The sequence below is a fragment of the Leuresthes tenuis genome, unplaced genomic scaffold (genome assembly GCF_036924035.1).
Source record: "Leuresthes tenuis unplaced genomic scaffold, fLeuTen1.0.hap1 SCAF_6, whole genome shotgun sequence".
Classification (NCBI taxonomy): Eukaryota; Metazoa; Chordata; class Actinopteri; order Atheriniformes; family Atherinopsidae; genus Leuresthes; species Leuresthes tenuis.
Genome location: NW_027325360.1, coordinates 8,955,153 through 8,982,490, shown reverse-complemented (window position 1 = coordinate 8,982,490; position 27,338 = coordinate 8,955,153). Strand labels below are relative to the sequence as shown.

Genomic DNA, 27,338 nt, shown 5'->3' with positions numbered 1-27,338 from the left:
GCTTTTTTCTTCTGTTTAACTTCAGCCGATGTCCGGTTGATTCTTTCATCTGTCAGACTGCAGCCTTGTGTGACAGAAAAACACGGGCACACTTAAAGAGTTTTAAAGTACTATATTATCAGTGTTGGATGTCGGCATATATAATCTTTATCTTGGGCACATGGCATGACGACCACCATCAATAGGTAGGTTGACCCCAGTGATAAAGCTGGCAGCATCGGACGCCAGGAAGGCGATGCTGTGCGCCACCTCCTCCACCTCACCCGGCCGACCGAGCGCGTGGGTCTGCTTGCACTTCGCGAGGAACTGTCGGAGAAAAGTCACAACAATTAGGATTACATGCATCAAGATTATCATGAAACGGATCACGACGTTTCTTCACATCACTGTGAAATCGACAAAGTTTATCTATACTTGATGCAACAGATGCAAGTCTGCCGAACCTGAGCATACTGCTCCTCGTCCAGCCCAGCTCTCCTGTGGACATCTGTGATGATCACGCCAGGACTGAAGAGATAAAAACCAAAAATATGCATAAACAGCCAATCAGAAATGCTGTCCTCAAATAGAGTTAAAGGGTGCATTTTATAGTTAAAGGAAAAAATAATAATTCTGTGCTTGAGCATGTATTTGGGTGTCTAATTTGAGGGGAAACTTCAATCACTTTACAAAGTTATTTGGCCCATTTTCTTGTTGTCTGTAACTCGATTCAACTTCATATAATCCTTCACTCTCTGTACTTTAGAAGCAGGACGTTGAAATTCTTGATTTTTTGCTTAGCTATTAAACAGTTAAAGGGGAACTCTGGTATTTTTAAACCTAGACCTTATTTCTGGCATGAAATACGATAATCTACTCACCGAGAACAGTTTGGTGAAAGTCGGCGTCCTTTGGAAGATATTTAGATAACTCGCGATAGGCGCATATCCATATAACGGAGTGAACAGAGCAGGGATGGTGCAGCCTCTAAATAAGACATTATCTGTCTTTGTTTCACCAATACTTTAAGACGAATGAATGAACGAACGTATACTATACCTCTAGCTCATAGTTGCTGTTATGTAGCTACTTGCGGCTATAGGAGAGCTAACGGAGGGATTTCTACACAGGCACTCTACTGGGACCACTTCATCCACACGCCCCCCCTGGAGCAGTTTATTTACTCCTTGCTCTGTGACAGGCGGTTAATTTCACACGGCGTTAGCTACTGCTAGTTTTGTGCAACATGGCAGGATATTTATCAAATTTTGACAATGTGAACGATGTGTATGAGCTGTACTGCAGCCATGCGCGTCGATGAAGTGGCTCCAGTAGAGGTGTGTGTAAAATTCCCTCTGTTAGCTCTCCTATAGCTGCAAGCAGCCACATAACAGTAGCTATGTGCTAACAGAGCAATAGTATGCGTTCGTTCATTCATTTGTTTTATAAATATATAAGCACCCAATATAAGCAACAGACCTTAATGTTGGCCACTAAAAACTTCAAGAGTACAGAGAAATGGACCGACAGTGAAGTCCAAAGTTTATAGAGCCGATATGTGACGGAAAAATAATGACTCGAGTTGTCAGCACGGTTATTAGCCGGTTAGCAGCAGCTACATTCTGCAGTGTGTGCTTTAACACACACACGGGATCTGGGATCAGTAGCCTATCAGCTGCTCATGGTCCAACTGCAAGTCAAATAGTCAATCGGTTTGGTGTTTGTCTGAGCTCTTGGGGCTGGTTACTGTAGGCTCTCTCATACTGTAACAGCATGCTCCCACAGTTATTAGGTACCACAGATCTGAACAGAGGCAGACCCGGAGGAAAAGAAGAGCGGAGTGAAGATGTGAAGATGAGTCACTCCACGCCGTAAAATGTTCCATTCGAAAGAAAGGTGCAAATTAATGTATGAAAAAAGAGCTGCTGTAGAGTCTGTGGTGTCGCAGACATTTCATGCAGACCGAGGTGATGGTGTCAGCTTGTGAAAAAGGTGCAAAATCTGTCTCCTACAAGTCGAGTTAAAAGAAGAATTCAGAGCAACATGAATGTTACAGTGAACTCATGCAACAAGGAGAGGTTTATTGAACGTACCAGACGGAGTTCACTCGGACTTGCTTTGATGCCAGTTCTGAAATAAAAAAAGCAGTTACATGACGTCCTGCGCACATGGTTAACTTTTACAGTGCTTTACATGTGAAATGGCTCAACTCACCGAGAGCTATACAACGTGTAAACTGGTCAATGGCAGACTTAGACATGCAGTAAGCCAACACACCAGGGAACTACAGAAAAAAAAAGACACTGATCATCATATCTACTCAATAGAAATGCAGCGTAGATCGCAGCCGATGCTGTTGAAATCTATGTGTCCAGATGCAAAATACCCACTGATCTCTGTCCGTTCACACTGGAAACATTGACAATAGAGCCTTTAGTCTTAACCAGGTGGGGCACGCATAGCTGGGTAAGGTGGTACACAGATCTGTGATAGGAAAAAGATAATTATTTGACATGCTTAAAATTCTTGAAAAATCGACTACGAGTTCCAGGCGCAGTCTTCTCACAGTCTTTTAGACGTGTCTGAAGTCAGCATTTCCATGGCAGTATAATCATAACTAAAAGAAAAAGTATCCAGCATCTTTGACTGGACTGACAAGTGAGATAACAGCATCACACCTGCACCCACACATTTAGATTAGACGACTGGAGCTGCTGTGAATTTAACACAATTTGGGCTGATGTTGTTTTTTTTTTTTGGTTTTCCACTCACAAACTGCAATTTTGCCTCAATGTTCTCCTTCATTTACGGCCCAAATTGACTCAGTGCAGAGACAAATGTGCTGGCCAGGTAAACATTAGATTGTGTGACCTAGAGAAGATATCATGTCCACATCATAATGAAACTGCGTCATTTAAAAAAATAAATAAATAAATTAAATCAATAGTCCTTGTAATAAATTGACTTTCAGTCACCCACCCACATTACTGCATGATGCAGGGCTTTGCATATATGAGTGAAAACAGTTACAACTACATTTTAGCACCAAATACGGCTTCACTTTTCTAAATTTCCCACCTTGCTCAATGAATACACCCTCGGATTACCACTCAGCTTATTTTGTGTGAACAAACCTATTTTCAAAAACTCACAGGGGTTTATTTCAGTAACAGCCTGTCGCCTTTTCCATTTATGCTTCACAGGAGCTGTCACATTTGAGCAAAGCAGTATGCAGCATGTGTAGAAACACACTACGTGGACAAACTGCATGTGTAAATGGCCACGCCATGGACTCTGCATTGGTTTGACTTCGAAGCATAATTTCACTTTAAAGAGGAGAGTGCGTGACATTTGTGGAAGCAAAAATCTTTTTACTCTCACTGATTTATAAAGGCTTTGGAACAGCGGGTCTTTTTCAGCGAGACGATAACAAACCACACTACAGCAGCACAGCTCAACAGCAGTGAAATGACTCAAGCACTATATGCAAGCATCCACCGAAATGAGAAATGCAAAAAAAAAAAAATTGTAAATGAGGCCCCGATGAGAGTCCCGGCTGCTCAACAGGGTGCTGGGTCTTCTTTCAAATGTTTCTAATTGGTCTGTTTGTCTCGGTGCATTTGAAATGAGCTCAGGCCCAGACAAGGCGGCAGGGTTTCTGGATCACATACACATGTGGCTTCTGCTTTGCCTGATAGGAATTTCCCCTACAATACCACTTCTTTAATCCCAAAGAAAGGTAAATGATAAGTCAAAATAAATTTCCTTTTGGGGGTTAATAAAATATTATTCAGAATCACTAAATGTGTGGATGGTACGCAAGACTGTGTACACCAAAATGTCTGAGCCCATGCAGGGATTTACATGACACTACCACACTTCCATCATCCGTCATGATGGCAGGTTGTATAAATCCCACCTGACATTGACGTTCATGATCTTGTCATACTGAGCCAGGTCTGTGGTCTCGATGCTGCCCATTGCCAGGATGCCGGCACTGTTGACCAGGACATCCAGCCGGCCGAAGTGAGCGAGCGTTTCCTCCACCGTCTTCTTCACCATCTCCTCATCAGTCAAGTCCCCGGGAACAAGCAAGGGCTGCACACAAAAACAGCTTGTCATGGCTTTAAAGTGGACTATTTACTACAGGTAAGTTTACACAAATGTAGAAATGTATGTGTGCAACACTGGATGAATACAAAATAAAGCGTCCATTTCAAAGAGAGCAAATTCTGAGTTAAATACCACCCTAAAAATGATAATATAAATTATATGTGACAACACCAGTAAAGCATTGATCCTGGTGATCCATGTGCTGAAAGTCAGACATGCATAACACGTTATGACTGAAGGTAGCATTGACGCCATGTTCCCCAAAATGATCCACTGAAAGGCTCTAAACCTGTCAAGGGATCACACCAATTACCCCACAAAGTGCACTTACATTATCTGTGTACTGATATCTATGCACTACACGTGACGTTGATGAACCCGTGTGTATTCGTGTGTACCTCCGCAGCTCCACAGTCGGTGCACTGTTTGGCCACTTTTTGGAGGTTTTCCACGTCTCGGCCGTTCAGAGCCAACAGAGCTCCGAGTTTAGCAAACAGGACGCTCGTGCCTGCCCCGATGCCCGAGCTGGCTCCAGTTATAAGGGTCACTTTCCCCTTCAGGGAAGACACCTAAAGTTCAGACATACAAACAGATTAGCCTAACCTGTGGCAACTTCACGCGAGGAAATGTGTTCGTGCTTGGTCAAAACTTGAAAACCGTGTTAAACTTGACATGCAAAGAACGCTATTCCACCTGTAATGAACGTCGACTTACTTTAAATGCGTCACCTGAGGCCATTTCTGCGAAATTTGCCTGTTTCTAAATCAGCACAACACGCTTCGTCCTCTACTGATGGCGTAGCATGACGCGACCGCCGCTTATTTGTAGTTCCTAAAGGACTACAACCGACGCCTTCACTGGTTGTCCAACAGCCTGCTCTCACGTTTAACTGTCCTGCTGGAGACATTTGAAATATTTATTTTTTTGCAAGCACTATACGATATGGAACAATACAAAAACTTTAATACGAGTTGATTTAAATGAAAACATTCACTAATATATTTATTACAATAAAAGAAAATCTTTACAATGTCAGACACGTTTCCATTTTCTTTTTTATTGAACATAGAGAATAAAAGATAAAAGCAGGAGCTGGAGCTTTTTATCCATTTTTAATAAAAAAAACAACACTTTTTTTTTTTTTTTTTTTTTTAAAAAAAGAGTTTTCTCCAATTTCTAGCATCTTTAACAAGTTTTTCAATTTTAACTTTTGCAAGGCATCATGCTGTGAATCCTCTGGTTTGCTGGAACTAACAGACCCTGTGTTGGAATTATCTGAGTTTAAAGTCGGTTATCCAGCAAAAGGGTTGGCATGAATGGTCACATCCTTGATCCGGGTTTCAGTCAGTGGTCGGAATGTCTTTTCATTCACAGGCAACTTCTCCAGTTCATCCAGTGTTTCCAAGCCGTCGATGATCCTAAACATTATCAAGTGAGATGTTAGTGGACAGATATAAAAATTAACTGACATCACGACTGCTGTTATTTACTTATTTTTTTATATAAAACCTTGCATAACAACATATATATATATATATTATGATACATTCATTGCATTCCTATCCACATATGCATTGTCTCATATCATCATCAGTCTGTGTAAGTTGCTTACTTTCCAAAGACTGTGTACTTCATATCCAGATGGGCTTGTTTTGCATATGTGAAGAAAAACTGGGAGCCATTCGTGTTGGGGCCATTGTTTGCCATTGAGACCACTCCTCTTACATTGTGCTGAAAAAAAACAACAAAAAACACAAATGATAATGCTCATCGCAGAACCCCGAGAAGGAGGGAAAGAGAGAAAAAATGTGTACTTTATTCAACTGACTAGAAGTGGATCTACTCACTTTTAAGTGTTCACTGAATTCGTCTTCAAATTTGCGTCCCCATATACTTGTTCCTCCTTTACCTGTGCCTGCATAGTTCCACACGAAGAGGCAGTAAACACAGCACATGAGCATATCAATTTAGATATTTTAGGTGTCAATCAGATGCCACATTATCCCCATACCTGTAGGGTCTCCAGTCTGAACCATGAAGCCTTTTATATTTCGATGGAAGACGCAACCATTATAGAACCCGCTGGCACACAAAGCAAGAAAGTTCTGCAACATATAAACCAACCAAGTTACTGCTGTCAAACTAAGACGGCCTCATATACTACCACAAAGCACTTTAAAACAGAAAGAAATGAACACTTCTAGGTGTATGCTGCTGTGTGCCGATATGGTTTTAAGTAGCACGAAACTTACCTCGCATGCTCTCGGAGCGCGTTCACAGAATATCTCAATTTTAAAGTCTCCTACATCTGTGTGAAGGGTAACCGCCTGCAAAAAGATAATGCACTCAATTAGAGCATTGAAACGTCACATTCGCGATTCTCAGATGCTAATTATGGTTGGCTTCCGAGCTCCGCCTGTAATGGCTAACAAGTCAATATAAGCAGCTGCACGCGTGCAGTTAGCTGACCGGCTCGTGGCTAAACGAGCCCCGTTAAAACAACATTGGTTATCAATTAGAAGTGTTTGCCTCTGTGATTTAAAGTTTAACCAGCACATTCTGGAACTTCCCATTGAGAAATGTACCATTTCAAATGTTGAGTCTGTGACCAAGTGCGTCTGAGAAATAATTCCGTCTGGTATTAAGTGTCATTCATTGGTTCCGCCAGGAAATTGGCAAACTAAAAATGACTTGTGCATCCACGGGTATCACTTTGGTTAATTATAAAAAAAATAGGGATAAAAAGAGAAAAAAAAATAAAGTTAATTCATAAACAATGACTGGCTTACTTAATCTAGTGTCACTCAAACATGAGGTGGCAGAGAAGTATGGCCAAACTCAATTCCTCCACTTGCCAAATGAGCTCTTAAAAATAAGTCAATATTTAAACCACCACAGGTGTCATTTCTTTTAAGTCACCTAGGCAGATGGGTTAGATGTTTCAGAAGTACAAAAGAAACCAAGACAAATCTGGTCAAACAGATTTATTTTACTTTTCACTAGTGGATGTTTCACACAAGAGGATGGGACATGTTCACACTGAATACTCGCACACCGTTGCATGGTTCGTGTCAGGACTGTTGCGTTGATGATTTTGTTCTTTATGTGACTTTTGGCAAAAGAAAAAAAAAAAGCACAAAAACTAAATGTGTGCATCTGTTATAATTGTGAATGAGTGTGGGAACACTAATACTGATTCTGTACCCAGAAATGAACAACCGTGGAAGGGAGGGGTGACAATGCATCATGCAGACACACATACAGTACGTACTTGACCTCATTATCAAGACAAATTCATGACACAGCTCAATTAATACACGATCGCTGATGAAAAACACAGAACTGGCATCAAACCAAGTGTTTTCTCTTTAAAAACACAATTTTAGTTTTAAGCCAGCAGTCAATAATAAACACCAAACTAGAAAATAATGTATAGAAATGCATATAAAATGTTATCACAACTGTTTAAATTAATACAAATATCAGGTGTAATTAAAAAAAAAAAAAAAAAAAAAAAAAAAACAGGCAATCAACTCAAACATTAGGTGAGTACTAGCTGGTTTCCTGAGAAATTTACTTGTACTATAATATAGCTGTCATGATTGAAAAAAAAAAAAAGTGGGTAAAAGAGATTGAGAACACAGTTTAACAAAGAAAGTGAGACAAAACGGAGTCTACAAACTGCTACCACTTTACCAGCAACCAGTACATAATTTTTTTTTCCACTCACAGCAAAACTTCATGTTTGACATAAGGTCTTCTGATACCATCCCCAATTTAAATATCTGATTGTCTTAATAAGAGGCCTATTGATGACATGTTCCGGGCTCGTTTCAAATGCTCTAGGTGTGATTTAAAAGGTAAAGAACAAAGAAGTTCTAATCTAATGCCCCTTTTATCTCTTGGTTGGCAGTGACACTGGTGCCACACCAGAAAAAATATACAAAATACATCTTTTGCAAACTGTTTGCATTAGTCTGAATGTGATTTGTGGGAAAGGTGCTGTGGTGCAAAAGCATTCTCAAGGACCAAGATCTTCTTGTAATGTACTAAACTTGAACTTCTCATCATATCAGTAGTAAATAGCAATTTGAAAAATAGGAATGCCAATGCACATTAGAAAAACAATAATACTACTAACCTTCATACAGTTTAAATAAAGGCAATATTGCACAATATAGCAGTTAAACATGTTAAACAAAATACACACATAGCTTAAATCATGTCAATGCTTCTCGAGCAAGTTACAATTATTTATATTGCTTCTGTCAAGATTTTCTTACACTTGGGTTCATTTAAAAATAGACAGTTTTTTTTTCTCAGGGTAAAAACACAAGAATCCCTGTCGTATGTTGTGCTGCGTTAGAGCTGTGCTTTTGTCGTCATTAGCAAAGTTTTTCTCCCTGTGGCAAAAAAAAACAACAAAAAAATAAACAAGCCCAAAGAAGTAAGGTTCGTTAAAAAAAAACATTTTTTTTTATACAAATGAACACCCTTCAAATGATGGAATTATGGAAATAAAAACATCTTACATCTAATGAGATTTAAACTTTAAATTGCCTGGTAGGTGTGCATCAACGCTCTGCTTTCTTTGAGCAGTGACTCAATTAAAACTATCTTATAGGTCCAGTTTAGTGCGTCAAGACTTTGTCATTTTAGATTTAAAAAAATATGTTTCTAACACTGATCTTGTTTTTTTTCCCCCCAAATTCTCCAGCAGGAACAGCTTTCTGCAACAGATGGATCTGGTACTAAAACACACATAAAATAAAATACACGAAGAAAAAAAACTATCCATTTGTCCATTTGTCTTTGTCAGCAGTGCGCAGCAACAATGGCTAAGACAGAGTTAAACTTGCACTTGACGCTTGTGTTAAAATTAAATCAGCACAGCCAAACTCGCAAGGTGAGAAGAAAAAAGAAAAAAAAAAAGAGTCATATCCATCCCTTTGAGACATTAAATGTTTTACTTGTGTAACTTAATTACTTTTTCCAAGTGTGGTTTACTTGTGAAAGGTCTACTGGAAGCAACGAGTGAAACAACAAACTTTTCCGGAGTCTCACAACTTTTGGGGCATCGTTGTTTTGGGCAGATTGAAGGACCAGTGACTTCACCAAGAGATCATTTTCCTCCCTACAGATGCTACAACATAAATAACACAAAGAATCCACAACAATGGCAGGGGGAAATAAATGTCAAGGCAACTAATCTGACAGACATGTCTCTTAAAAAAAGAAAAAGAAAAGAAATCCCCAAATATCCCCTGTTGCACAAAAATTCATTTCCAACATTTCTTTTTTCCTCTCTTTTCATTACATGGAATGTCGCTCGTTTTCATAAGTTCATAAGTTTCACGAGTTCAAATTTCAAAATTGTCATTGCTAAGCATTTTACTTAGGGAAAAACAACAAACTTAAATGACCTCTTAACCCCATCGTACATGGTCCAATATGAATTGCTATAAAATTTTGAATCTCACAAATTAGGGAAGCATCTCCACTTAAAACGCCCCTACTGCAATGTATTTCAGCAAGATTCAAGAAAGATGATATACTGACAAGGTATAAACATAAAAATATATTGTTTTATTTACTAAAACAAACAGGATGGGGCTTAGAAAACAGATTTATGGACATTAGGTGTCATTTGTCAAGAGCAACACTCCACTATTCAAGTCGACAGCTGGTTCCTTGTCTATTAACACACAGCAGTAAAAATCGAGTTTCTCAGGGAAGTCAATTTCCTTCAATATCACCGATATTCAGAGGTACCACCGCAATGTCAGTATTGTTTTAGTCAGTTTAAAAAAATCTAATCTTTTGATGCAGACATGGCTCATCTTATTCAAAACCTAGTCACTATTTTCCCCAGATTTGTTCATTTTATTCCATGCAAAGAAAACATCCAAATACAGCACTGGCCATAGAACAGATTGTTCTCAGTTCCAACTAAAAAGCATACTAGCAGTAAGGGTTGGGTATCCTGATGAAATGCTTTACTCATGTATTTATAATGCTGGTCCAGAGTGAGGTCATCGACCCATCCTCTTTGCCAAACTCTGCCTCCTTGTAAGGATCACGTGTTCGGATTTCACCAGTTCTAATGGGGCCAAGATTCAACTCTTATATCTCTACAGCCATTGCATTTGTAACCATAGCAACCATCATTTGCCAAAACTCCATGAGAACACAAGGATGTTGGATCTGCAACCTTCTATGACATCATCTGACATGAGATTTTACAATCTGAGCCAGCACATGTGAATATATTTGACAACTACCGTTAACCAACTATGGTAGAACTAAGGTAGAAGTTGCTTTAGTGACTGATTGACAACAGATGAGCTTTGGAAAAGCCACAATCCTGACCTATAAGAGAATGTGAAGATACGTTATAAAGTGTTGCATGCTGGGGTGGTAGCATTTCCCCTGTTACCTCCATTTGCAAACACTGTCACCTGGTTAGAGTTACCTTTGTTCGGCTTAAAATGGTCTATTCCAGTGGACAAGAGAAGACATGAACCGGGAAAGAAAAGAAGAGGCTGATGGACCTCAACAGAATAAACTGAATCACACTGTGGAATGCAAATTTAGCTAATTATCGATTAGCAAAATTTTTGATCCCTCGCAAAATCCTACCCATTTTTTTTTGCTAATTTAAATTTACGTCTAAATACATTCAACAATGTGTTAACTTCATGGAGTTCTGTGTAGTGTATTTCATGAGTGAGTATATTAATAAACTCCTTTTATTTGCAGTGGATATATAACAGAAAGAAATTATATATATATGTATATATATATACATATATATATGGTTAACATTTGGTTAAGAGGACTAGAAATGGACTGAGGTATGGTTTTGGGGGCTGGTCCAACAGTTTGAGCTTAGAAACACTCGTGAAGTTAGAATTCAGCATCTGTGCACACAAAATACATCTGCAGAGCAAGCCAGAATACAATACGTGACATCAATAACGCATTCTCTATAGATTGGGGTCCAAACTTAAAAGATTAACTTTATACTTTGCTTGTGATTGATATCGTTATTCTCGATATACATATGTAAAACGACTGATAACGAAGTCAGCTGAGTTTTCAGTTATCATGAGATAACTCTCAGAAGAAAAAGAAAAAGGGTCTAAGGGGAGAATTTATTTTTATCTCATTTGTTCCTTTTAATCATTAATACCTTATATTAATGGTGTATCAGTCGTGACCTAACATATGTCTGGTGTCTTTTTGTGTCTCCTTTTATTTCCAAAAAAGTTATCCAACAGTTTTCCACACTTTGACCTGTACACCATAACAGAGAAGCTCGAATTGTAAACAGCGGATCCTGATCACAATGGCACTGCTACATTTTTGCTATACAGTATCACTGGCCTGAGAAGTTGTTCGTAAAGTAAAGAAAAAAAAACCCAACACAATTGGACTGAACACACAACCCGAAGCTGCCAGAGTCAGCTTTTTGGTTCTGGCACACTGGCACTTGCTCTTGATACCCAACCTTACTGGCAGTACACTGCAGCAACACTGCGGTCTGCCTCAGCACGGGCAGTGTTTCTACACCAAGTTGGCCGTATCAGTTTTTACTCACAAACCTCTTCAAGCCTGTTCTTTGTCAGCTTTCCACAGCTGCTCCTTAACTTCAGTGGGCAGGGTGTTGAACAGTTCCTCTTCCACAACAAGACTGGTTCTCTTGAGCTGTTTGCACTCTCCCAGCTCCACGGGTAGACACTCCAGACGGTTTCCTCTCAGCTCTAACTGCGTCAGAGCGGTCAGCTCTCCAAAACGTGATGGCAGAGACTGCAGGCAATTGTTCCCCAAGTTTAAGGTGCTAAGCTTCTTGCACTGGAACAGTTCGTTTGGAAGGCTTTCAATCTTTATTTTAAGGTGTGGAGAGTGTTGTGTTGGAAGACAAAATGGAAAGAAAACATAACATGCATATATTAATTTCTAGCTTTAGACTAGGTAGAACAGATCAATCCAATATACAATAAACAGAGACTAGTATGGCTGGGAAGAAAGATTAAAATACTCACCCTGTTGGCTGTCACTGCCAGGTACTGGAGATTCTGAAGGAAGCCAATGTCGGTTGGAATATTGGTTAGGTTGTTGTGGCTCAAGTCCAAGAAGCGCAGCTTGCGGCAATAAAACAACTGGCTGGGGATCTTCTCGATCTTGTTTCTGTTTAGGTACAGCTTTTCTAGGTTGGTCAGGGTGCCAATCTGAATGGGGATGTAGGCGATCTGGTTGTACCAGAGCTTCAGGCAGACCAGCCGATGAAGGTGCTGGAAGCTGATTATCTCCTCAATGGTCTTCAGGTTGTTATCCTTCAGATCAATCTCCTGCAGGTTGTGCAAACTGAAGATTGAGTGTGGTATTCGTTCCAGATCACAGCGAATAAGCTCTAGCTCTGTTAGATTCACCATCTTCTTCAGGCTATTGAGCACCATCAGCTTGGTGCCTTCATTGTTGATGGAGAGCTTCTGGAGGTGCATGCCCACGTCAGTCACCACTTGAGGTAGCTTGGTGAGATTGCTTTTCAGACGAAGAACCTTGAGCCTCTTGAGTTCTCGGAGCCCATCAATGACAATGTAACGGTTGTTGTCAGCGCTAAGATTCCCTGTCAGATGAAGCTCGCTGAGGTTCTTCAAACTGTAGATCCATAAAGGAATTTCTTTAATGTCAGTGAACTTGATGTGCAGAGACTTCAAGTTTTCGCGCAAAAAAGCCAAGGCTGGAGCTTCGATTTTGGCTGGGGTGTGATAAAGCCACATCTCTCGTAGGTTGACCAGTTGGGCGATGATTGGCGGAATAGTAATGTCTGGGATGAGCTCCAGTTTGAGAACCTCCAACTCCATCAGATCAAATACTGTATCTGGAATGCCACTCAGCATGAAAAGGTGCAACTCCAACTTCTCCTGAGAGTTCTTAGTTATCCTCTGCCTGAGCTTGTCAAGTGTCCACTCATTGTTGAGGTTGAGCTGCCTGAGCTTATTTTCGCTGACCTCTGAGAGGAACACAGCAAAGCGTTTAGAATACAGAGGGTCATACTGATCAATCATGTGCAACATGAATGCGAAGTCATTCTTCACATCAGGTATGTCACTGTAACTGCTCTCTTCCCGAATTGATTCAAAGGAGTACTTCTTCAGAGAGCGCCGAAGCATCCAGCATAGCGTGTACATGCAGATCAAACCATAAACCACCACTAAACTAATGTAGAAACAGGCTAAGATTTTAAAAAGCGTGGCCAGTGGGTGAGCACAACGGTACACACTGTAACCAGTCAGGCTCTCTATATTTACAGAACAGTCCACACTGAATTTGATATCGTGCACGTAATACCCTGTGTAACAGATTATCAAAATAAACTTGATGACTTTGATAATGGTCTGACGGATGTACAGTCTGTACACAATATCTCCTTCTTCCACATGGATTCGAAACTTTTTCACTTTTTCAAAGAGGGCTTTTGCTTGTTCCCCTTCTTTTTTGTCCAAAACTCCTGTTTCTGTTCGATCTACTATGCCCTGCTCAAAGCGTGTCTTTGTCCTTTGAAGCATTGGGACATTTGCTTCAACATCCTCACTTATTACAGACTCCTTATGGTCCATTGAGCCATTCATTTTCATTGGTTTTGGATCACTTTCTTCTACCACAGTCTCTGATAGTGCCCTGGTTGTCCACGGAGAGTCAAAGCATTTCAGCAAGATGGATACAAAGTGCTCTAGTTTGGAGCTAGTCCGGGGAAACTTGAACCAAAAGTTGCTGCAAGCTAGAAAAATGAGGGTGTGGAGTAACACTAGGTAGGGGAAATACTTGGCAAACCAATGCAATCTATTTTCATAACACACTGCATCAACATAGTTGTACTGGTGGCGGTCCAGATCATACTGGATCCCTTTGGGCTCCAAGAACAATGATTTGGAAAGGGTGGAGCTAAAATTCTTCTTGCAGGTTTCATTGACAACCCATTTGCAGGGCAGGCAGATCATCTTGTCCTGGGTGACCTGCAGTGTCCCCCCAAACACCGAAATCATGAGCATAACAATGGAAATGTAGTCGGTGAACACATCCCACCATGGTTTCAGGATGCGGTATGCTGGCTGCGTATCCACAAAGTACCGCAGATCAGTGATTGGGATCATGGCTTACCTGAGGGGAAAGAAAAGAGTTAGGGACATTATCATAACAGCCCAACATGAAAACACAAAAAAAGCTTTGTAAACAAGTCTGAACCACAATACAATATCAGGCATAGAAATCAATACTACAAGGCAAACTACAAAGGTCATATGTTAGATCATTCCAGGTGGTTCATTTCAAAGCTGCCAAGAATAATGAAAGAAACTGCAACAATACATTTCTTGTTTGACCAACTGAGAGGAGTAGCATTTGGTTGATTTAAACGTTATTAAACTGGCACAATTTGTCTTGCCCTCAAAAGGGAGGTCTTACGAGACGTAGCATTTAAAATGTGGTCCAACGGCAACCAGCTCATAAAATAGAACAGTCAAGTTTGTTTGCATTTAAGTCTTCCTAAAAGATGTTGGCGATGAACTCGTGTGGCGCTGCCACGAACAAAACAAGAGACAGAACATCCAGGGAGCATTTGCAAGCTTAAACACATTCAATTAAAAAAAAGAAAGAAAATATTATTTTGCAAAGTCATCCAAAGAAAGAAAAATAATGAAAATAAACGTATTATTTCAGCCATCAGACTCAGAAGTTCCACCACTCATTACAGTACAACTGCCTGGAAACACGAGACGACACTGGCTTCAGTTTTCCTCTGAGACTTAAATGAAGACGAGGAATGAAGACTTGCTTGAAGCAAACACGCAAGTACAGCAGAGGTTGGTGTGAGGGTGAAGCAGAGAAATCAAGAGGACAAAAAGCATTAATTTAATCATTTATTGGCCAATGATGGACAGAAACGTTCTCATACAGTACTTTAAAATAATCTCGTGTCATATGTTGGAAAGAAAACGGGAAGTAGGTGCAGTGGTTTATTGAAATACCTGCAAACATGAATGGAGGACATTTCTTGAAGGACATTTCAAAGCTCTTCTTTGGATGTTGGCTGCCTTTTGTTCCCTTCTCTGCCAACATGATCCCACACTGCTTCAATAATGTTGAGGTTGTGTTTCTGGGGAGGATTCATCCCTCCATAAGACCTGTTGCCACTGATTTTCAGTCCAGTTCATGTGTCATTTAGCCTTTTCTTTCTTAAAAAGGGCTTCCTCACAGCCACACTTCCATGGAGAACATGTCTGATGAGGCTTCAGTGAACAGTAGATGGATCAACTGAAGGTCCAGATGCCTCTCTCAGGTCCTGTGTCAGGTCTTTCTTTTTTTCCTCTTTCTTAAGAACATCACTTTCAAATACTGTTCATCTGCTGTAGTGTTTTTAGGTCTGTGACTTCTTTTATCCAGCTTTCACTTTCCTCATTTCATCTTCACACCATGCTGAGAAATGCCAAGTTTTTAGCTAATAGCTCTTTGGGTATCACCTTGTTGGTGCAAAAATACTTTCTTCTTCTTGTCAAACTGGGTTATCTTTGGCATTTTTCATAGAAAAAAAAATTAATAACCTTGGCAAAAACCCCCAACATTTTCTGTAATTTGTACAAGGACTGGACTGAAATTGGGTGAAAAAGTCGGCTACGTCCAAAGAAATACTATAAAAGACCTTCAGGAAACCCGGAGAAATACAGATCGAGACCACTTAAAGATTACAGACTCTCTGGTTCTTTGGAAGCTAAACATCAAGAAAAGAGTGATGGATCAAGACTTTTGCACAGTACTCTAAGCGATGAAAAAGGCGAACTGGGTTGACATAATTTCAAAAAACGGTGGAAAAAAGCTATCTAATGAAAACCGTAAGAGCAGACACTTGTTATGAGTCACAACGAACTAACAGGAAATATGGCAACATATATCACCCCTTCAGTACTTTGACTTGAGCGTTCATTTGTGTCGCGCTGATGGTGGGATTATTCCTGAGCGAAGGCACTGTCCAATCAATATTTTCTTCTCAACGATAACCTGACCAACACCTGCCTGTTACCACTTTAATCCGAGTAGTTCAAACTTTTAATTTTTCAGACATTCTAAAATCGAGTTTGAAAAAAATAAAAACAGCAGTGGTGACGACGCTGATCCCAGACGATGAGCAGATCCCTCACTCAGCCCAATGCTATCATTAAATCATTATTTGTGCAGATCACTGTCATTTGGGCATTACCACTTAAATCATTGCCATTCACTGTGTAAAAACAGGGAACAGAAATCGGTTATATTGGCACTCTTGTAATCATGTTATCTTGCTTCGTCTCCCTCTTCTTCTATGGTTTAATGACACTTGATTGGACAATTATTTCCAACAACTACTTATCTTGAGGCGATCACTCTCTGATCAATTGCATCTCGATGAAACCATCCTGCGATAATAGCAGCCCTTACACAACCGCACTGCTGTTCGACACAGGTTGGTCTGAAAAGGAAAATGGAGCCTCGTGCAAAGACAAATGGAGACGAATTATCATGTCAAATCTTACTGTGCAATTTGTGTTTCTGACTCTTAAAAAGCAAAGAGAAATGCCCTTAGTAATTCTGCAATCAAATGTTCAATTCAAATAAAAGACTAATTTTTCTACTTTATTTTATTTCAAGGCACACATGAAAAATTGTGCTGTGATCACTCACACTTTGATAATGGCCTAAAGTGAAGTAAGACAAATGGTTATTTCAGCTGGCAATTATTCATCAGTTCAAGTATTGTGGTAATGTTAGGTCCACCCATCACTAAAAATGATAGCAAAAATGTGGTTATACAGTTAAAAAAATTGCGAAACAACGTAAATATGTTAGGCATTGGAGCGTTTTTGTACCCAAGGCAGGTAATGTGGCAACTCGATGAGCCAGACAAAACAAAAATGCATCAGTGCGAGGATTGCGCTGCTTGTAAGGTACCTCTGAATTAGCCCTCACCAAATATTTTTCTCGAGTTATTCTATTCATTCCAGTTGTCTTCATTAAATCACGATAAATACTGAAATTCTGAAAGAAACCTTGCCCATAATGAAGGTCTAGTGCTATCTAGGGATAAATCCCCTACATGCTGGTTTTGAACATAGCCAACTCAAAAACCAAACAAAAAGAAAAAAATACAAACAAGACTCAAATTAAGTTAAATAAAAGACAAAAATGTCCCTGGTAGATGTGAAAAGTGGTTTTACTTACAAATCCAAACTGTAAAGCACAACAACGCCATTCATACACAGTCAAGCGCGATCCTGAACTACTCTCCTTTACCTCGACTGTAGTGAAAGGCAGTTACAGCCCTTCAAATCAACCTCTTGCCTTGTGCGACTGCGCCACACCCAACATGTTAGCTAGAAAAGCCACTCTTCTAAAGATGATGTTCCGTTTTGGCCTGTCTAACCCAAACAACATGAGCGCCAGAGGAGCCACCTTGCTCCCTTGCTCTCTTGCTCTCTATTCTTAGCCATTTCCGTTAATAATACCCAGAGTATTGTCTGTGGGGGCCTTGAGAAGCACCTCCCTCGACCTTCAGGAGGAGATCCTGTTTACCTTGCAGATGCTTCTGTCTCCAACCAGTGTCTCTCTGGAATTGTCTGCCGTCCCCTTTTGCACTCCCACCGCCCCCAAAACACGCACACACACATACAAGAAGAATCAAGAGCTGGCATTCATCACAGCCTGTACTTTGTTAGGAAATTGTAAAGTCAAGGAGTCGAGACGCCTAGTATGACATTGGCTCCAGTTCTAAGGAACTTTTACGCACCTAACAACATGACCAATGGAGAAGTCTGGATGAAGATGATGTAGCAGCACCAGGTCCACCCAGTGAGATATAGAGGCCAGCTTGAAGGTGTTATCTGTGCTCCAGCACCTGGTGATGTCCCCCATGGACCAGCCACTCTCTGTGTATCCAACACTCTTTATGGATTATTGCCCCCTTCATCGCCATGCAGTTGAAAAGGAGGTCTGAAAACGAGATTCAGGAGATGAAAGTGTGGTTCATTCTGACATTCTGGCTTATCCGAATATGTCATGCCTCGGTAAAGCAAATAAAGAAAGTTACATGTAGATACAATACATTATCACAAGCAACTTTACAGCTTGCGACTTTAGTCTATGACCTGCCTTGGCAAAGGGAATCACAGATTCCGTTCATTTAGAGGGTTGTGCCAGCTATCTGCCAGTCACCGCTGGTAGCGGCAGCACGACATGCCTTTGTCATCTTGCTAAATGGGTGAGCCAGCGACCGAACAGAAAGTTCAAGCTAGGTGACTTTTCCAACACACCATTAGATAACGAGGTACGCTAACTTAGAGGAAGCACGCTGGTATCAGATAAAACATTAGTTGACAAGCAAGTTAGCCGAATTTTCAGCACCGAACACAGACATGAACATCTTTGCTGTTAAAACACGTTAGCAAACTAAGCTATCCTGTCATTAGCTGTTAAGCTAAAACAGCTACACGCTGACCAGTGGTTCTTTCGGTCATCGGAAGTTTGTACCCTAGCAAACGCTGCACTTCATGCATTGGTGGTGCATTTCAGACAAGCATCAAAACGGCTGGGGTCTTCGACTTACTTCGTATGGTGTGCTGCGTTCAAACCAAACATTACTTTAATACTAACAGTTGTTAACTAATTGTGTTTGCTGTTGCTAGCAGATGAGCTAACTAGCTAATGTTTTTATCCCAGCACTCTCGAGAGGAACTCTTTGCTTTTACGTCACCGAGCCGAGCGGGGGCACTGTGGTATTTAACAGACGTAGAAGAAGAATTCTCCCTTCAATGCTTTTCGGGAAGTGACATATTCTTGTTTTAATACATGTTTATATATTGATTGACTACACAACAGCTAACAGAGTATTTTAACTTGAGAAATGTTGCCAGCCAGCTCCCTGCGGATGACATGCTGTTCCCGGACCGTCCTGCAGCCACACCGGCTGATGAGGAACCGCCTGCCTGCTCCTAAGGCTGTTACATGTTCAGTACACTGTGCATCTACCAGCTTTCACAACAAGGACACATGGCACAGCAGTATGAACTTCAGGGTGCTGGGGACGGAAAGAGGACTACTTTACCACACTAATAAGATCATTTCACCAAGGAGTTGCAGCACAAGACTAGTTAAACTAAACTGTTGGAACTGTAAGCAAATTCTTGACAAAACGCCTCCATTCTTCTGCAGCTCATGCAAAATAATCCAACCCCCCGAGGAAGGGACATCCTACTTCAAAATAATGGACTGGTGAGTATGATATCTTCAACTGTAACCATTCGTGTCCATAAGCATTTCTACAAACTTACATCTGCCTGTGAGGAGAAGCGTCTCATCTCACCATGTGCTGCCTTTTTTGCAGTGACTTCAAATTCACACTGGATACACAAAAGCTGCACACAAGATATCTGCAGCTCCAGCAGTCTCTTCATCCAGACAACTTCAGCCAGAAATCTGTGGTAGGGCAGGGGATGTTGTGAGGTGAACGGAGATCAGCTGAGCGAAACGGTTCATGAGTCAGAGGAGGCTTTAGTATCTAGCTGCTCTGAAACCAAGGAAATTGGGCCTGACCCTTTTATCCCTTTAAGGCAATTGAAGTGTAGATTTATGTTTCATTAAGCATGGTTCATTATGTTTTGTCTAAGGAAATAACTCTGGGTGAATTTATATATATATATATATATATATATATATGTATATATTATATTATTTAAACCCCCCCTGGAGATGCAATTCCCTATATTAAGCTATCAAGAACACTATGTCAAGGCAAGCAAGTTCATTGGATTAAAGCCAAGCTACTAAGAAGATGAAGAAGTGCTATACTTGTACTTTTTCGACTTTCCGTTTCTCACTTATTTGAGGATGACTGTCAGAGTAGATCTGTGTTATAAATAGCTGATTCACTTGAATTATTTTAAGAAAGAGATTGTGGCTTGTGTTTCTCAAAGAAAGCATTTCAAAGTGTGATGCAGATTTTGACCTAAATGTAAATATTCACAGCTTAAGAAAGAAGCCTTTAAAGAGGAGGGTGGTAACCAGATGCGACAGGTTAGGCAGCAACAATGAGCTTCCAGGGTATTGCAACGGGAGCAGTTGTGTGACATTACAAACTGTTTTTCACTACCTTAACACTCCAGCACAAACTGATTCATATGAAACGTTATATACGGTGACGTGCGAAAGAGAGTAAACCCTCTTTCAGTTCTAAGGTTTTAAAGTCAGGTTAATACAGACAAACGCCAACACTTGACATACTACACCCTGTCTTTATTTATTTATTTAACAAAAAATAAATCAAAATGTAGAGGCAGCATGTGGAAAACTTTAGTACGCGCTATGATTTAGTAGCTTGTAGACTGACCGTTGGGAGCGATAAGTTGAAGTAATCACATTCTTTATGATATTATTAGTCTGTCACATCGCTGCGGATGAAATTTGGCTAAGTTCATTGAGGTTTGAGGGTATTTGTTTATACACAGCTCTCTTAAGGTCCCACCACAGCATTTCAGTCGGGTTGAGGTCTGAACTTTGACTGGACCATCAGACATTCTGTTGTAGATTTACTGTTGTGATAAGCCAAGCCTTAGCAGTCATACAGATGGCCTCACATTTGACTACAGAGGAGTTCTCGAAACGCAACGAAGAGAAACTGTGAGAAAAAGACCAGTGATGTGGCGCTGGGCCACACTCCAACAACTGCAGTTTAACAAGGACATTGTTTTTCCGACACAATGGAATTGGCTGATGACCACCCTTATCCCCCTTAGCCGACGAAATTAACTATTCTTCGGTATTAACTATTTGAATTTGAAAAGGGTTTATGTGTGGTTTGCACCTGTAGATAGAGGCATCTATTGCTTTCAGGAAAGACTGGCACTGTCTGAAGAACACATGAGCAACACTTTTTATTTGTGTTTATTTTGGTTTCAGTTCCTTTTTCATGTGGGAAATATGTAGCTCCAGATCCACATTTGTGATTGGTCTTGTGGTGCCAATGCTGCCAGTTTCACGCAAGCATGCACTTGTCCAGACTTTGAAAGCCTTGTGAGGATTAGTTAAGGCGGAAAACCAAAAGGTTCCCTGTGCAAGGTGAACTTTCCTCTTGGCATATTTGCTGCCCAAAGTTTGCGCTAAAGAAATATCTGGTATGGACCAAAAAACAAGAAGAAAGAAGAGCAGTGCAGCCAGAGGGCAAGAGCTCTGCTGATTTATGTGCTGTCTCAGACTGTAAGTGGGTCATAGGTGATGATTGAGAGGAATAACTTTTGTTTGTCTATTTGTTCGAACTTACTCTCATCCTCCCCACTTTAAATAGTCACTGCATAAAGGTGGATGACAAGATATTCCAAACACAAACTTTATGAAGCAAAATAACACTTAAGCTAACTTTAGCTGATGATAAATTGGTGCCCAAATTTTACAAGAAAGACTAGTGCAGCTTTCATAGAAAGAAATGAGATGTGTCCACGTGTATCTGAGCAGTACATCTGAATGTGATGCATAGTGGCACACTTTCACGTGGCCCAATTCCCTCCTTATAGATCATTAAGAAAAATGCATGGCAGTTTAGAAGAGTAAGCATTATCAGCACAAGATCGAGACGGACGTATTGCTTGGCGTGTAATTCATTTTGGACACTCGCAGCGCAGGATGTTGTCATGTTATGACATGAAACTGGAATTCAGATTCAACGGAATGTGTGGAGAGGAAGCTTCAGTTCCTCACACGCAGTTTGTGCAAATTTATTCAGGCCATTTTTTTTAATTGATTAAGCAACCCCAGCTTTAAGGATCTTCATCATATACAGATAGCTCATTACTTATAAAAAGTTAAAAGGCAGCTACCTACTGCACTGGTTGTTATTACAGAAATCACTTCACACGACAGGCTTATGGGCCAGAGAGTTAGAGTATTGATTTTTACCAGAGCTGACAGACCAGATAGCTGCAAAATGTTCTGAGATCTGCCAACCTTTTCTAAGATATTTTCCTCCCTGTCTCGACTTCCACACACCTGTCATGTCAGACTCACACTTGCATCTCGTGAAGGGTCCCAGATCGCTTCCCTACAAAAGAGTTGCTGTATGTCGTGCTCATAATTTGACAGGGTTAGAGATTCAAATGGAAAAGCATAAAATAGCTCAGATGTTATTTCCCTTTTGTTTAAAGTTTTGGTTGTTCCACACGAGCAGCATGTTGGTTAAAAATTGCAATGAGGCAGACAGTCTTTTTTGAATGAATGTGAATGACTGTGGCCTTCATTAACTAAATGTACTGGTATTTTGCAGAAAGAACAGGATTTTTCAGAAAGCCAGTCGGCTCTTGTGAACAAAGCATATAAGACTCTGCTTAAGCCTTTGAGTCGTGGTCTGTATATGGTAAGTTTGAAATCACTTGCTTATCTTCTTGCTGTTTATTTTTGTAACTGCAAGCGGTTACCACTTGATCTTCAGCACCTGACAGTCCAGTGTGCATTAAAAAGAGCACTCAAGTTTGATGGACTCCTGTTGCATTTTTCAGCTGGAACTCAAGGGCATGCACCTGGAAGAGGGCACTGACTCAGGAGCAGATTCAGGCTTTCTAATGGAGCTGATGGAGATCAATGAAGCCCTTGATGAAGCACAGACTCCAGAAGAAGCCAATAAGATCGGCTCAGACACAAAAGGTAAACAATTGTGTAAATGTCTTTCTGCATTATTGCTGACTATTGACGATAAAGAAGCAGAGGGAAGCAAATACATGTTCTGGTAAGGTATGTTTAAGAAATGTATCAGACTGCACAGAATCTAATCAAATAGCATTGAATTAAACCAAATTGCTCTGTTTAAAAATGAATTCTCACCGAATGACCTCTTACCCCATGTATTGATAGATGTATCAAACTGTTTTTTTTTTTAATAGAGCGGTACAAACCCATAAAGATGTACTCTTTCGAGTTAGGTTTCAAGAATCCCTCCAGAGCTCTAAGGGTCTGTCAGAAAGCAAAGAAAGAAAGGCATTCACCACTTTACGACATAGGAAGAAATGTTTCTCAGTGTGAAATGGCAAAGAGTCTGTTTGGACTGAGAAACATTTTTAGAAATCATTGTCACTGCATCCACAAATTGATTCAAATGAGTTCAAACTCCACCATCCCAAAGAAAAACTAATCTAAATAAGACCTGAAACACGGGCTGCTCTCTTTGTGGATGACATGAAAGGGATAGCCGTGTGGTTGCCTGATGAAACAAAAGGTGCTATCATTTACTGGAAATTCTGTAATGCTGAGTAATGTGGGTCTTATGGGAGCAGCCTCATTTACGGCAGTAATAATTATGGGATGCAATCATGAAAAAATCTTAAGCATACTTGTCCTACAACTTTCAGAATGGTCTAAATGTCGGGCGGTTTTGAAAATGGGAGACGCACGTTAGAGTTCTCTGTGTTTTATGACGTCTGCAGTTTTCATCTAGTAAACTTAAATATTTTACTGTACCCATGAGTAATATGCTGCCTGTTTTAAGCTTTGATTTTTCTGTGGTGGTTCATTTGCTTCAAACCAAGCCGGTAGTCCTAGGCGCTCGAGTGCTGTTGAGTTTCTCGGGATAAAAAGCAATATACTGTGTGTGCCTTGCCTTGTTAACATGTGCAGAACTGGAACTTGTCTTCTCCTCCCCTGCAGGGAAACTTGCAGACTTGACAGAGCAGATAGATGCTGTCCTTTGTAAAGGTATTATATTCAGATGTCTCTCTGAAATATTGTCACAAGTAAGTCACCGATTGAACTTTCTGTTGCATTCTTTTATTTCTTAACAGGAGAGTTTGATGCTGCCAAAGCACTTCTTGCCCAGATGAAATACTATGCAAACATTGAAGAGAAGGTGAAGGAGAAGCTCTCAGAATTCATGTGAAGTTTTTTTTCCTTATTTTGTGTCCCTTCATCCAATGTTTTATGGTCACTTTAAAGCTTATATGGTTTATGTGTGGTTAGTACAAATTATTGTATATTTACCTTTGGTTTATGACATTTTATTGTTAAAGTGCTTAAATAAAATTTGTTAAGATTAAATCCAACCCTTACGATGGTATTTCTTTCAGAAAGTATTGTTATTAATTTTTTTCATTAAATCTGTTGACATGTGTGGCTGTAATTTAACGCCTACATTATCTTGCCTGAATCCTGCAAATGCGCATGTACCTAATGTGTTATTACATGAGACAGAGCTCTTGGCCCTGATTTAAATGCTGCTCAGTGTTTACGTGATTATATTGCCTATCAGTTCAGCATTTTGTCATGTGGGACACAAACACACACACACACACACCCACACACAGGGGCTCTCACTCAGTTCCTCAGGTTACCTTTAGGTGGAGACATAGCACCTTGACAATCAACCTGCAAAAGAGCATAACATGTACAAACAGGATATGAGACCAGACCGGAGGGAAGTCCTTAATGGAGGTGGACAAGGGATTGACTCATCAATGATGGCTTCATATGTAGCATGAATGCTATGATATTCAGGTAACCTCCTCTGAATTAAGGTTACATGAGGAGTCAAACATCTGTGATCCAAGTCATTTAAAAACTCAAATTCAATTGGGTGTACATTTAGGCCCACAGTGCATTGACAGATGCATCAAAATGTAAATTCATCCACCCTCTCGTCAATCTAATTATCATTTTTTTCAAAACCATTTAGAGAAATTGTCTTTAGCTGTAATTACTTGCAAACTGAAGATTAAATTACATCAAGGCTTTGATCTAAGAAATGGACACAGGAGTAATTGCTTTGAAATGCGGAAAGAATCCATTATATCTGATGAACCATCGGATCAACAATCTTATTTAAGACGTAAAACAATAATTTTTCACAGTTATTCTGTGTGTGACAGCACCTGGAATATCCCACTGTAATACAACCCGACTGGTTGTTTATTAAGTCTAGAGCAACAATGTCATATGTCTGAGGATGTTTGTTGTGGTTTTTTCACTGTGGAGAGGCTGTAACCTTAATACACTTGGATAGACAGTGAATTAAACAGGGCCTCTTCCACCAGAAGGAGACTAACGGACCTATTTATTATTCATGTCGTAATCAGAAGGCATCTACAGTGGCTTTAGATTAATGAGAAAACGTGATTAAAAGTGCGGCCAGTGCTGTCGCCCAGGACTCCTTTAAATTGAGTTTGAAAGAGATGAAATAGGAAAAACTCACTGCAGTCGAGCTGTGAAATTGACTTGGATGGGAAAGCTTGGCAAAAAGAACGAGGTACATGTCACCACCATCCAGCTTCTGGAAGTGCTTTGGTCAACATCAGGCAGACTAAACAAATAACAGCTGCTGTTAGAGTGAGGACTGGTTAAGGTGCACTGGGTTGATTCACATATTTTATACAGGGAGTCAGTCGCAATGGATTTTTCTCAGCTATTGTAACTACAGCAGTGGTTTGTCGTTTTTATTTGCTCAATACGAGGCTACATTGCAGTTGGGTAGCTTAGCTTAGAAGACAGCAAATATATGACCTGATCTCACAGAAATGTCCAATAAGCTCAGATCTTTAACAACATATTACATGGTGGTGTTGAAAATACATCAGTCTTGCCAATTAAAAGGTCAATTAGGATATTTGTCATACTAGACAGAGAGATTTGGAGGGTGTATAAACGCCCACAAAAACCTAGCTTTTGAAGAAAGGAGGAGATCGTGCAGATGGAGCACAAGATCTTCGCCAAAAAAGGTTGTTAGTTTTGTTTTCTGTCACTTTGGTTAGGGTAAGTAAAAAAAAAAAGAAAGAAAAGTTACATTTAGCCACCCAAAATATATGGTTAGAATTAGGGAGTTATATGATTTGGACAGCCAAGAGAACCAATTTTTGCTCTGTTCTGGATAAAATAAAAACTTGTTTACAGAAGCAGTTGAGCCTTTCATCACTGCCTGAGACAGGACTTGACAAACTGGTAACCAAACTGATCGGTTGGACAAACAGATAGCTGTATCTGTTCATCCAGGGAGAAGGGTAGGAGGATTTCAGATACCTAGGTGTTTAGACTAAAGACTAGACTGAAAATGCAACACTGAGGCTGTCTTCAAGATGGAACAGAGCAGATTACTCTTGAGGAAGCTTTGGTCCTTCACTGTTTGCAGCTAGATGCTGCATATCTTCTGCAAGTCTGTGCTGGAGAGTGCAGTCAGCTTTGCAGCCATCTGTAAGGGCAAAATTATCAGAGCCAGTGACTCAAAGAGGCTCTGTGCTGGGGACTACTTTGAAGCTGATTGTACAAAAAAGAATGCTGCATGAGCTGCTCAACATATTGGACAACACTCCACACCCTCTACACAACAGTGATTATTTGAATCAAATTGAACTGAATTATACATTATGGATACTTAGGAACAGTTCGTGTTTGTTAAGTCAAGATGACTGCTGGCTCAGCTCCCTCCCTCTAATAGTCACCATATCAGAAGCTTTAGCTCTTACTAGTTCTTTATATGCAGCAGACAGTGAAGGAGAAGTGTGTCACTTTGGTACTGGCATGGAATTGTCATACATTATGTGCCTCCATCAAAGAAGGAAGTGTTAAGAATGATGTTTCTTCACAAGTTTCTGTGAGGCCAGGCTGAAGTATTTGCTCACATTTCATCAGGTCAAACAACTTTTCCATCCTGCTTTTGAAGAGGAATTGCTCAGCCTGAGGAGTTGAACTACAGCACTTGACACAGAAAATTGTCATCACCTTGCTCCAGCAATATTTAATGTCAAAATTATTTAAAGGCACTTTATGCAAGGTTTTTGAGGTTACCACATTCTATTTCCTGAAGCAGTTTCCATAAATGCTTCTGTAGCATCAGTTATGCCAGAACTGGAGATGTATTTTGTGACTGGGGAAATAAATGAATAAAAATATGTAAAGAAAATATCAGTGAAAAGAGATTTATGCCTCATTTCCATTTTTACATGTGTTTGGTCCATAAGTTGTGTATTATGCCCCTTCATGTTCAACATAAGGAAATCCTTATGGAAAAAAAAAATATATATTTATTTGTTTTATTTATAGATGGATGTGCTTCCCTTCAGCAATTGGAAAGAGGCCTTTTTGGCAGTTTTCCCATACAGTTTTCTGTAGTCTTGCGTAGTCTGTTTTATTTAAATGTACTCGAGGTAAATTTTTGCAGGGGAACAAAAACCTGAAAGCATAGTTTGGAACATCTG

General features: G+C 40.1%; 4 protein-coding genes across 5 annotated transcripts; 1 reads left to right on the top strand and 3 right to left on the bottom strand.

Annotated features, from left to right (window-relative positions):
- Positions 1-97: 97 nt before the first annotated feature.
- Positions 98-4,914, bottom strand: LOC140309543 (3-oxoacyl-[acyl-carrier-protein] reductase FabG). The gene is made up of 8 exons (XM_072387442.1): positions 4,807-4,914; positions 4,491-4,661; positions 3,899-4,077; positions 2,370-2,463; positions 2,194-2,263; positions 2,073-2,109; positions 444-507; positions 98-306 (listed from the first exon to the last, which is right to left on the bottom strand). Exons 1-8 carry the CDS (start codon positions 4,828-4,830, stop codon positions 148-150), a joined length of 798 nt encoding a protein of 265 aa, XP_072243543.1. The 5' UTR covers positions 4,831-4,914; the 3' UTR covers positions 98-147.
- Positions 4,915-5,250: 336 nt separating this feature from the next.
- ppil3 (peptidylprolyl isomerase (cyclophilin)-like 3) lies at positions 5,251-6,767 on the bottom strand. Its single transcript, XM_072386927.1, has 6 exons — positions 6,678-6,767; positions 6,345-6,419; positions 6,104-6,197; positions 5,940-6,007; positions 5,705-5,823; positions 5,251-5,510 (listed from the first exon to the last, which is right to left on the bottom strand). Exons 1-6 carry the CDS (start codon positions 6,678-6,680, stop codon positions 5,384-5,386), a joined length of 486 nt encoding a protein of 161 aa, XP_072243028.1. The 5' UTR covers positions 6,681-6,767; the 3' UTR covers positions 5,251-5,383.
- Positions 6,768-7,066: 299 nt separating this feature from the next.
- Positions 7,067-18,851, bottom strand: lrrc8ab (leucine rich repeat containing 8 VRAC subunit Ab). Of its 2 annotated transcripts, none has more exons than XM_072387439.1 (4): positions 18,728-18,851; positions 17,912-18,114; positions 12,138-14,256; positions 7,067-11,976 (listed from the first exon to the last, which is right to left on the bottom strand). In XM_072387439.1, exons 3-4 carry the CDS (start codon positions 14,247-14,249, stop codon positions 11,701-11,703), a joined length of 2,388 nt encoding a protein of 795 aa, XP_072243540.1. In that variant the 5' UTR covers positions 14,250-14,256; positions 17,912-18,114; positions 18,728-18,851; the 3' UTR covers positions 7,067-11,700. The 2 variants fall into 2 exon arrangements, with proteins under 2 accessions (XP_072243540.1, XP_072243541.1); XM_072387440.1 differs by lacking the exon at positions 18,728-18,851 and adding an exon at positions 18,212-18,279.
- On the top strand, positions 18,841-24,192 carry hscb (HscB mitochondrial iron-sulfur cluster cochaperone). Its single transcript, XM_072387441.1, has 6 exons — positions 18,841-19,392; positions 19,505-19,601; positions 22,433-22,522; positions 22,665-22,809; positions 23,806-23,853; positions 23,940-24,192. The coding sequence occupies exons 1-6, from the start codon at positions 19,025-19,027 to the stop codon at positions 24,032-24,034; spliced, it is 843 nt and encodes a 280-aa protein (XP_072243542.1). The 5' UTR covers positions 18,841-19,024; the 3' UTR covers positions 24,035-24,192.
- Positions 24,193-27,338: the final 3,146 nt, after the last annotated feature.

Excerpts from the sequence above, each read along its gene's own strand:
- LOC140309543 (XM_072387442.1), bottom strand. The coding sequence starts at position 4,830 with ATGGCCTCAGGTGACGCATTTAAA. Across the intron at positions 2,110-2,193 it reads TACACGTTGTATAGCTCTCG|AACTGGCATCAAAGCAAGTC; the intron begins GTGAGTTGAGCC and ends TTTTTATTTCAG. Across the intron at positions 307-443 it reads ACGAGGAGCAGTATGCTCAG|TTCCTCGCGAAGTGCAAGCA; the intron begins GTTCGGCAGACT and ends TTTCTCCGACAG.
- ppil3 (XM_072386927.1), bottom strand. Across the intron at positions 6,198-6,344 it reads GCGCTCCGAGAGCATGCGAG|AACTTTCTTGCTTTGTGTGC; the intron begins GTAAGTTTCGTG and ends TATATGTTGCAG. Across the intron at positions 5,824-5,939 it reads AATTCAGTGAACACTTAAAA|CACAATGTAAGAGGAGTGGT; the intron begins GTGAGTAGATCC and ends GTTTTTTTTCAG.
- lrrc8ab (XM_072387439.1), bottom strand. The coding sequence starts at position 14,249 with ATGATCCCAATCACTGATCTGCGGTACTTTGTGGATACGCAGCCAGCA. Across the intron at positions 11,977-12,137 it reads TGGCAGTGACAGCCAACAGG|ATTGAAAGCCTTCCAAACGA; the intron begins GTGAGTATTTTA and ends CTTAAAATAAAG.
- hscb (XM_072387441.1), top strand. The coding sequence starts at position 19,025 with ATGTTGCCAGCCAGCTCCCTGCGGATGACATGCTGTTCCCGGACCGTC. Across the intron at positions 22,810-23,805 it reads GATCGGCTCAGACACAAAAG|GGAAACTTGCAGACTTGACA; the intron begins GTAAACAATTGT and ends CCTCCCCTGCAG. Across the intron at positions 23,854-23,939 it reads AGATGCTGTCCTTTGTAAAG|GAGAGTTTGATGCTGCCAAA; the intron begins GTATTATATTCA and ends ATTTCTTAACAG.